General features: G+C 42.2%; 1 protein-coding gene across 1 annotated transcript; it reads left to right on the top strand.

Annotated features, from left to right (window-relative positions):
* Nucleotides 1–328: 328 nt before the first annotated feature.
* Nucleotides 329–10,489, top strand: LOC135510336 (schwannomin-interacting protein 1-like). Its single transcript, XM_064931182.1, has 7 exons — nucleotides 329–824; nucleotides 2,012–2,345; nucleotides 2,934–3,073; nucleotides 5,942–6,038; nucleotides 6,178–6,324; nucleotides 7,126–7,243; nucleotides 7,488–10,489. The coding sequence occupies exons 2-7, from the start codon at nucleotides 2,082–2,084 to the stop codon at nucleotides 7,586–7,588; spliced, it is 867 nt and encodes a 288-aa protein (XP_064787254.1). The 5' UTR covers nucleotides 329–824; nucleotides 2,012–2,081; the 3' UTR covers nucleotides 7,589–10,489.
* Nucleotides 10,490–10,813: the final 324 nt, after the last annotated feature.

The raw sequence follows: 10,813 nt of genomic DNA, 5'->3' as shown, positions 1-10,813 counted from the left end.
CAGAATATATTTAATCGATGTATTTTCACCTTACATCGACTAACATAAACAGAGTAAAGTGGTTACACCCTATTGCATAACCTGCCTAGAGCCATAATAATTTCAACAGCGAATTATTAGTGTGGATATATTATCAACTTGTATGGATTTGCTGGCGTGTGACTTCTTGCCAAAATACTAATGGTACAAAGGGAATAGACTACGAAGTTACTAAACACAGTTCACTAACAATTGCCTGTGTTCTCCTTGCTGTCATCTCCCTGTCAATCAGAATTTAAAGTCACCCAATCAAATGTACTTTCTTCAGTTCGGTTGAACGTCAGTCGTCCAGTAAAAACGGTGAAATTGGATACCTAGCAATTTTTCGTTACTTCTTCAGCCCGTCATTTCTCTCCACCCCTCATCTCTCTTGCTCCCTGTGTGTCCTTAACGAAAAGCCGTGAAATTCCTGAAGGTTTACACGTTTGCTTTTATTGTTTTGGCGTACAAATTAGTGGATTTTCTTGGCTACTAAAACCGTTATAACCTTTAGGCTACGAATGTAACTGCGCCACTTGTAACAAACGATCATTTCAATCTTAACCACACGTTGGATAGTCTTGCAGTTCAACGCCCTACTCCGGTTAAAGTGAGCCACAAATGCAGAATGAAAGAACTGGGGAATGAAAATAAGGGTGGAAAGTAAGGAGGGAGAGGAGGAAGGAGAATAAAGGGAAACTAGGAATATTTTTTTTGCTCAAGGAAGAGATAGAAAGTTATGTGGGCACAATCATCGTCTCCCACGGGTTGACAGGTCAAGAAGTTTCTACACCCGGGGGAATTTGGTAAGTGATTCTGATAGCTATTGGGTTACACAATCGATCACTGGCTATCTAAACAATATACGTATGTGCTACTTCTATCGATACGTGTCATGTGTCACTTCTCGTTTTTTCTAGGCTTCCCCTAGACCTACACACTCACTTACTGTCGCCTTTCTGGTGTTTCAGTCTTGAAAACACCTTGGTATAACTTTATTTATGTGATTATGCAGTCTTGCACTGTACACACTTCAGATCAAATGTTATTGGTCGCATACACATATTTAGCAGATGTTATTGCAGGGTGTATCGAAATGCTTGTGTTCCTAACTCCAACAGTGCAGTGATACCTAACAATACACACACATCTAAAAGTAAAATAATGGAATTAAGAAATATTAGGACGAGCAATGTCAGAGTCCGTAGTATACATATAAATGTTTACGCTGAAAAAAATTAACGCAACATGCAACAATTAACGATCTTACACTTCATATAAGGAAATCAGTCAATTGAAATGAAATCATTAGGCCTTAATCTACGGATTCCACATGACTGGGCAGGGGTATAGCCATGGGTGGGCTTGTTGCATCATACCCAATACCCGAGGCTGTAATCGCTGCCAAGATGCTACAACAAAGTACTGAGAAAAGGGTCTGAATACTTGTGATATTTCAATTTCTTATATTTTTTTATACATTTGCTAAAATGTAATCCAAACCTGTTTTGCTTCATCATTATGGGGTATTGTGTGTAGATTGATGAGCGGGGGAACAATTTAATCAATTTCAGAATAAGGCTGTAACATAACAAAATGTGGAAAAAGTCAAGGGGTCTGAATAATTTCTGAATGCTCTGTATATTGCATTGTCCGCGTTAAGGTTTGGCCGGGGTAGGCCGTCATTGTAAATAAGAGTTTGTTCTTAACTAACTTGCCTAGTTAAAGGTAAAAAAATATATATATTTTTAAAAACAAACGTATCCTGTCTCCTCTGTTGTCACTAACTTCAAGTCATCCTAAAATGTTCCTTTGAATAATGTTTATAGCTTCTTCAAAGTCAAATTGTCTCCTTGCATATCATAATTTTGAAGTAGCAGGCCTAACACCAAGCAGTGTAATATAGTTGTTTTAACAGTAGGTTCATATTTATTTCTAGCCTGTTTATAAAGTATTAATAAACAACTATTTAGTCTTTCTGTTATACCAACAGAACTGCCCCGTCCTCCCCAGAGCAGTGTGAAATCTACCCACCCTGGAACTCTCTCCTACTGACACAAGAGATGGAGGGAGTAAAGGAGAGAGAGAGGGAGCTGGGAGAGGAGAAGGACAGCGACGAGATGGAGGAAGAGGAGAAAGAGAGCGAGGCTGAAGTGGAAGGTGATGAAGAGGAGGAAGATGAAGATGCAGAGGAAGCATCGTTGGTGTGGCAGGAGGGCTCGTACGGAGAGGATGACCTGGGCCTACCCATAATGCACTGGGAGGCGCTGAGCCTGCGCATCGCCGAGCTAGAGAAACAGGAAGAGGAAAAGAGAGAGAAGACAAAGGTGTGTATATGTGTGTTCGAGGTTACAGTTGAATGCTGTCTGTTATTTATGGATGGGCAGGTGTTTTTGGACAGGGAGAGAAGATGGGGACATAGAGAGCAGAGGGGGATGAGGTGGGAGAAGGCAAGGGTCAGGGTTTGAATACTGTCAGTTACTTATGGATGGGGACAGGTGATACAGTTTAGGCCTGTGATCTGTTTGTTGGAGGGAAGTGTGCTATGTGTGTCAGTGAAGCTGTGTTACAAACAAACGTTTCCATGAATGGAATTTCATTAAGTCAAGTGCTCTGTTCAGTGGCTAGTTTTGCATTGAAAGCAGTGATGTAGTTCAACATAAAATAACATGGGTAAACGCTGGTCACAGTGAATAAAGTACCGCTCCCTTTACTTTTAAAGTATGTTTCTGAAATAGAAAATAGGTGACTCAACACTCACTCAAATAAAGAGAGGTGCTGAAACAGCGTTTACATGAGTTTACACCACGTCTCTGGTTGAAAGATACCACATACACAATAGTTAGTAACTAAAGGTTTTACATACAGGGGATACCCTCCATATCTTGCGCTTCCTAAATCTAATTCATTTCTAGTCTTCCAGTGTCCTGGAACAGGGGAAGATGCTGTCTATGAGCCGGCCAGGAGAGAGAGATCGAGGGAAGAGTAAAGAGAGCTGGGAGGACGGAGGAGAGGCGGAGGACTGCAATAGCCGCGTGACAGCCCTGACCGCTCGGTACGAAGCATGATGCTGTCTACGAAACATAATATTATGATCGTGTTGTTCAACAGTAAAAGTACAGTCCCCAGCCAGATAGTAATGCAGCAACCCTGGCATTGATAAACATGATGTCTTTGTTTTTTTACAATGGTTGAATGAATAAACTAAAACGACATCTTTACCGATGAATAAACTAAAACGACATCTTTACAGATGAATAAACTAAAACGACATCTTTACCGATGAATAAACTAAAACGACATCTTTACAGATGAATAAACTAAAACGACATCTTTACAGATGAATAAACTAAAACGACATCTTTACCGATGAATAAACTAAAACGTCATCTTTACCGATGAATAAACTAAAACGACATCTTTACCGATGAATAAACTAAAACGACATCTTTACAGATGAATAAACTAAAACGACATCTTTACCGATGAATAAACTAAAACGACATCTTTACAGATGAATAAACTAAAACGACATCTTTACAGATGAATAAACTAAAATGACATCTTTACCGATGAATAAACTAAAACGTCATCTTTACCGATGAATAAACTAAAACGACATCTTTACAGATGAATAAACTAAAACGACATCTTTACAGATTAATAAACTAAAACGACATCTTTACCGATGAATAAACTAAAACGACATCTTTACCGATGAATAAACTAAAATGACATCTTTACCGATGAATAAACTAAAACGACATCTTTACAGATTAATAAACTAAAACGACATCTTTACCGATGAATAAACTAAAACGACATCTTTACCGATGAATAAACTAAAACGACATCTTTACCGATGAATAAACTAAAACGACATCTTTACAGATGAATAAACTAAAACGACATCTTTACAGATGAATAAACTAAAACGACATCTTTACAGATGAATAAACTAAAACGACATCTTTACCGATGAATAAACTAAAACGACATCTTTACCGATGAATAAACTAAAACGACATCTTTACAGATGAATAAACTAAAACGACATCTTTACCGATGAATAAACTAAAACGACATCTAGACCGATGAATAAACTAAAACAACACCTTTACAGATGAATAAACTAAAACGACATCTAGACCGATGAATAAACTAAAACGACATCTTTACAGATGAATAAACTAAAACGACACCTTTACAGATGAATAAACTAAAACGACATCTTTACAGATGAATAAACTAAAACAACATCTAGACCGATGAATAAACTAAAACAACATCTTTACAGATGAATAAACTAAAACGACATCTTTACAGATGAATAAACTAAAACAACATCTAGACCGATGAATAAACTACGTCATGCTGGTGTAAAGGAGTTTGGAGACAGGCACAGGAATACACAATAAGGGTTTTTAATACACCCAAAACTAACACGTATACAAAAACACTGGGCTGTACCCAAACAAAAGAAGGCACAAATATAAAATGCTAATCAGGGGAAATGGGAACCAGGTGTGTAATCAGACAAGACAGTCCGGGATTGATGATAATGAATCCCGTTCAGTGAAGCCTAGAAGCCAGTGATGTAGACCTCCGGAACTGGTGAACAGAATGAGCAGCAGTACCGGGGGGATCCGTGACAAATAAACTAAAACTACATCTAGACCGATTTACTAAAATAAAACTACATCTAGACAGATGAATCAACTAGATCTAGACCGATTTACTAAAATAAAACTACATCTAGACAGATGAATCAACTACATCTAGACCGATTTACTAAAATAAAACTACATCTAGACAGATGAATCAACTAGATCTAGACCGATTTACTAAAATAAAACTACATCTAGACAGATGAATCAACTACATCTAGACCGATTTACTAAAATAAAACTACATCTAGACAGATGAATCAACTACATCTAGACCGATTTACTAAAATAAAACTACATCTAGACAGATGAATCAACTACATCTAGACCGATTTACTAAAATAAAACTACATCTAGACAGATGAATCAACTACATCTAGACCGATTTACTAAAATAAAACTACATCTAGACCAATTTAATAAAATAAAACTACATCTAGACAGATTAATCAACTACATCTAGACCGATTTACTAAAATAAAACTACATCTAGACCGATTTACTAAAATAAAACTACATCTAGACCGATTTGCTAAAATAAAACTACATCTAGACCGATTTACTAAAATAAAACTACATCTAGACCGATTTGCTAAAATAAAACTACATCTAGACCGATTTACTAAAATAAAACTACATCTAGACCGATTTACTAAAATAAAACTACATCTAGACCGATTTACTAAAATAAAACTACATCTAGACCGATTTACTAAAATAAAACTACATCTAGACCGATTTGCTAAAATAAAACTACATCTAGACCGATTTACTAAAATAAAACTACATCTAGACCGATTTACTAAAATAAAACTACATCTAGACCGAATTACTAAAATAAAACTACATCTAGACCGATTTACTAAAATAAAACTACATCTAGACCGATTTACTAAAATAAAACTACATCTAGACCGATTTACTAAAATAAAACTACATCTTGACCGATTTACTAAAATAAAACTACATCTAGACCGATTTACTAAAATAAAACTACATCTAGAACGATTTGCTAAAATAAAACTACATCTAGAACGATTTACTAAAATAAAAATACATCTAGACCGATTTACTAAAATAAAACTACATCTAGACCGATTTACTAAAATAAAACTACAGTATCGACTGATTCTTGCCCACAAGGTTGTGAGTTTGTGTCTCACCTTTGACCTTTACGCTTCTCCCGCCGTTTCATCACACAAGTGGGATTTGTTCATGATTCTAACACCAACAAAAAAATGGTTTGTCCTCCTCAGTCTTTCAAATCAGATGAACCTCCAGCTGTGCTTCATCAATGACAGCGGGAGCGAAGAAGAAGAGGAGGAGGATTCTGGGGTAACGATTTGCACAAAGGTAAGTACACCCTCAAAAGGTAAGGTCAGTCATAGGTAGAGTGCTACAACTAATATCAATCAGAAAGAAAATAAAGTTTTATTTTAATTACAAATCTCGATCTTAAAGCCCTGTCACCATTTTGTTTTGGCCACTACAGAATTCCAAAATGGTGGTAAAGAATGGTTGCAGCGTGCAGGTGTCCCAGCAGCCCCAGTTCCCAGCTGCAACCAAAAGCAAATCATCAGGCTTCAAGGCTGCGCTGAGTGTACTCAAAAACAAGCTGAGAACAGAACAGAAACGGAAGGTGAGAGAGATTATAGGTTTAAGCAATATGGTGCTTGCTTTCCCTTGCCTTCTGATACAACCCTTGACATCTACTGGAGTGGTTAGGAAGGAGGGACTAAGGGCTGATCACCGTACTGTCCTCGAGGCCCACAGTGTTTGGTTCTTCGGTTTTATCCTTAGTTATCTTATATTCTGCCCTTCACTCTGTCCCCTGTGTCTCAGGGTCTAACCAGTTATTCTGCCCTTCACTCTGTCCCCTGTGTCTCAGGGTCTAACCAGTTATTCTGCCCTTCACTCTGTCCCCTGTGTCTCAGGGTCTAACCAGTTATTCTGCCCTTCACTCTGTCCCCTGTGTCTCAGGGTCTAACCAGTTATTCTGCCCTTCACTCTGTCCCCTGTGTCTCAGGGTCTAACCAGTTATTCTGCCCTTCACTCTGTCCCCTGTGTCTCAGGTTCTAACCAGTTATTCTGCCCTTCACTCTGTCCCCTGTGTCTCAGGGTCTAACCAGTTATTCTGCCCTTCACTCTGTCCCCTGTGTCTCAGGGTCTAACCAGTTATTCTGCCCTTCACTCTGTCCCCTGTGTCTCAGGGTCTAACCAGTTATTCTGCCCTTCACTCTGTCCCCTGTGTCTCAGGGTCTAACCAGTTATTCTGCCCTTCACTCTGTCCCCTGTGTCTCAGGGTCTAACCAGTTATTCTGCCCTTCACTCTGTCCCCTGTGTCTCAGGGTCTAACCAGTTATTCTGCCCTTCACTCTGTCCCCTGTGTCTCAGGGTCTAACCAGTTATTCTGCCCTTCACTCTGTCCCCTGTGTCTCAGAGCCTAGTGTGTGGTGATCCACTTTTGAAGAATAGAAAGCGAGACCATAGTGACCTGCAGGCCTCCAGTCTCAAAGAACTCAACACTCACAGAAACTCTCTCAGTAAGGCAATACAAGGTGAGGGTCACTCGGCTAATACACTGGATATACTTTGATATTAGATATAGGCTACATTATATTTAATAGATGCAGTATATTTCACCTTTTTCATTAAGAAGTTATACTAACCTCGTTATTTTACCTTAATTTCACACTGCCTTTGACCTTACATTTTTGTGTGTGTGTGTGTGTGTGTGTGTGTGTGTGTGTGTGTGTGTGTGTGTGTGTGTGTGTGTGTGTGTGTGTGTGTGTGTGTCATCAGACCTGAGCACTGAGCTGGTGGTTCACCTCCAGGCTCGAGACCAGCTGAGGACGGAACAGGACGCCATGCTGCTGGAGGTACAGGATATGACATCACTCTGACCCAGTCCCAGGCAAGATGGGGGACAGTTTGTGCCGCAGATTTCGTACTAGAAATTCCTCTCCAGGGTTCAATCTCTATGAGAATGCCCATCACTATAGAATCGTTCTAATCATTCTAATTCTATGGTGTCATCACATAAAATGGAATCCTGGTGTCGGTGATGTCACAATTAATCGATGACAGATTAGACGCCGCTTCTTCAAACGAAAGGATGAGTCAAATCACTGTGAAGAGACTTCATCACTCCTAAAGACTGTTTCATTGAATTGCACAGCGTTTTGTTTTCTTTTTATACCCAGTGAGCAAAACTGGTTGAAATGACATCATTACGCCCAGTTTTACATTCATTACGTGACATCATTACGCCCAGTTTTACATTCATTACGTGACATCACGTCGACCAGTTTTGTTTTCTCTCTGTTTTTTTTTGTTTGTGGGAAATCAAATGTGTATGTCTGGACTGTTAATGTTTTAGGGGGAAATAACTGGAATATTATAAGGGATTACTAAATGACCATTGCTTCCCATGGATCGATCTAGGTCTAATGTCATTGTCATCCAAGTGTTGAAATGTAATGGTTGTTTGCTAGCACATTATTCAAACTATGCGTTATATTACACCAAATAAAGTTGATTCTGATAGCATTATAATCATCTAACCACTAGGCTACTGGGGCGGCAGGTAGACTAGTGGTTAGAGTGTAGGGGCGGCAGGTAGACTAGTGGTTAGAGTGTAGGGGCGGCAGGTAGACTAGTGGTTAGAGTGTAGGGGCGGCAGGTAGACTAGTGGTTAGAGTGTAGGGGCGGCAGGTAGACTAGTGGTTAGAGTGTAGGGGCGGCAGGTAGCCTAGTGGTTAGAGTGTAGGGGCGGCAGGTAGACTAGTGGTTAGAGTGTAGGGGCGGCAGGTAGACTAGTGGTTAGAGTGTAGGGGCGGCAGGTAGACTAGTGGTTAGAGTGTAGGGGCGGCAGGTAGACTAGTGGTTAGAGTGTAGGGGCGGCAGGTAGACTAGTGGTTAGAGTGTAGGGGCGGCAGGTAGACTAGTGGTTAAAGTGTAGGGGCGGCAGGTAGACTAGTGGTTAGAGTGTAGGGGCGGCAGGTAGACTAGTGGTTAAAGTGTAGGGGCGGCAGGTAGACTAGTGGTTAGAGTGTAGGGGCGGCAGGTAGACTAGTGGTTAGAGTGTAGGGGCGGCAGGTAGACTAGTGGTTAGAGTGTAGGGGCGGCAGGTAGCCTAGTGGTTAGAGTGTAGGGGCGGCAGGTAGACTAGTGGTTAGAGTGTAGGGGCGGCAGGTAGACTAGTGGTTAGAGTGTAGGGGCGGCAGGTAGCCTAGTGGTTAGAGTGTAGGGGCGGCAGGTAGACTAGTGGTTAGAGTGTAGGGGCGGCAGGTAGACTAGTGGTTAGAGTGTAGCGGCGGCAGGTAGTCTAGCGGTTAGTCTGTAGGGGCGGCAGGTAGACTAGTGGTTAGAGTGTAGGGGTGGCAGGTAGTCTAGTGGTTAGAGTGTAGGGGCGACAGGTAGCCTAGCGGTTAGTCTGTAGGGGCGGCAGGTAGACTAGTGGTTAGAGTGTAGGGGCGGCAGGTAGACTAGTGGTTAGAGTGTAGGGGCGACAGGTAGCCTAGCGGTTAGTCTGTAGGGGCGGCAGGTAGACTAGTGGTTAGAGTGTAGGGGCGGCAGGTAGACTAGTGGTGAGAGTGTAGGGGCGGCAGGTAGCCTAGTGGTGAGAGTGTAGGGGCGGCAGGTAGCCTAGTGGTTAGAGTGTAGGGGCTGACAGGTAGTCTAGTGGTGAGAGTGTAGGGGCGGCAGGTAGCCTAGTGGTTAGAGTGTAGGGGCGGCAGGTAGACTAGTGGTTAGAGTGTAGGGGCAGCAGGTAGACTAGTGGTTAGAGTGTAGCGGCGGCAGGTAGTCTAGCGGTTAGTCTGTAGGGGCGGCAGGTAGACTAGTGGTTAGAGTGTAGGGGTGGCAGGTAGTCTAGTGGTTAGAGTGTAGGGGCGACAGGTAGCCTAGCGGTTAGTCTGTAGGGGCGGCAGGTAGACTAGTGGTGAGAGTGTAGGGGCGGCAGGTAGCCTAGTGGTGAGAGTGTAGGGGCGACAGGTAGCCTAGCGGTTAGTCTGTAGGGGCGGCAGGTAGACTAGTGGTTAGAGTGTAGGGGCGGCAGGTAGACTAGTGGTGAGAGTGTAGGGGCGGCAGGTAGCCTAGTGGTGAGAGTGTAGGGGCGGCAGGTAGCCTAGTGGTTAGAGTGTAGGGGCTGACAGGTAGTCTAGTGGTGAGAGTGTAGGGGCGGCAGGTAGCCTAGTGGTGAGAGTGTAGGGGTGGCAGGTAGCCTAGTGGTGAGAGTGTAGGGGCTGACAGGTAGTCTAGTGGTGAGAGTGTAGGGGCGGCAGGTAGCCTAGTGGTGAGAGTGTAGGGGCGGCAGGTAGCCTAGTGGTGAGAGTGTAGGGGCTGACAGGTAGTCTAGTGGTGAGAGTGTAGGGGCGGCAGGTAGCCTAGTGGTTAGAGTGTAGGGGCTGACAGGTAGTCTAGTGGTGAGAGTGTAGGGGCGGCAGGTAGCCTAGTGGTGAGAGTGTAGGGGCGGCAGGTAGCCTAGTGGTGAGAGTGTAGGGGCGGCAGGTAGACAAGTGGTTAGAGCGTTGGGCCAGTATCTGAAAGGTTGCAAGATCAAATCCTAGAGCTGACAAGGTAAAAATCTGTCATTTTGCCCCTGAACAAGGCAGTTAATCCACTGTTCCCAGGCCATAATTGTAAATAATAATTTGTTCTTAACTGACTTGCCTGGTTAAATAAAATAATAATAATGAGTGTTATGATGTAGAGTTCAAACAAAGTGTTACCGGTTAGTTTTTATTCTTGTTGTTTGGACACGTTGAGATGAATGTTGTCGGTAAACATTTCATTCAGTTCTGTTCTGTCTCCTGCATGTTTTCATCTATGATGATCGTCAAAGGAGTCAGTCACAGAAAGGGACATTACTAAAACCACACAGGAGAACAAAGTAGCGTGAGCACAGCTCAACTCAATTACTTGGGGCTATTGAAAGGAGTGTTATATCAGCCTGCATACATTATGGTTGTAACGACAACAACGTCTACCGATCAGCCGACGACAAGGTCCCTGAGCAAGGTTCCTGTTTGGGACTGTTGGCATCTACAGTTCTGTGAGGGAGTAACACACACACACACAGATACACACACAGATATACACACACACATAGATGTACACACACACAC

This window comes from Oncorhynchus masou, chromosome 23, assembly GCF_036934945.1.
Source record: "Oncorhynchus masou masou isolate Uvic2021 chromosome 23, UVic_Omas_1.1, whole genome shotgun sequence".
NCBI lineage: Eukaryota > Metazoa > Chordata > Actinopteri > Salmoniformes > Salmonidae > Oncorhynchus > Oncorhynchus masou.
The sequence above is the reverse complement of the archived record's forward strand: the minus strand, read 5'-3'. Positions and strand labels throughout refer to the sequence as shown.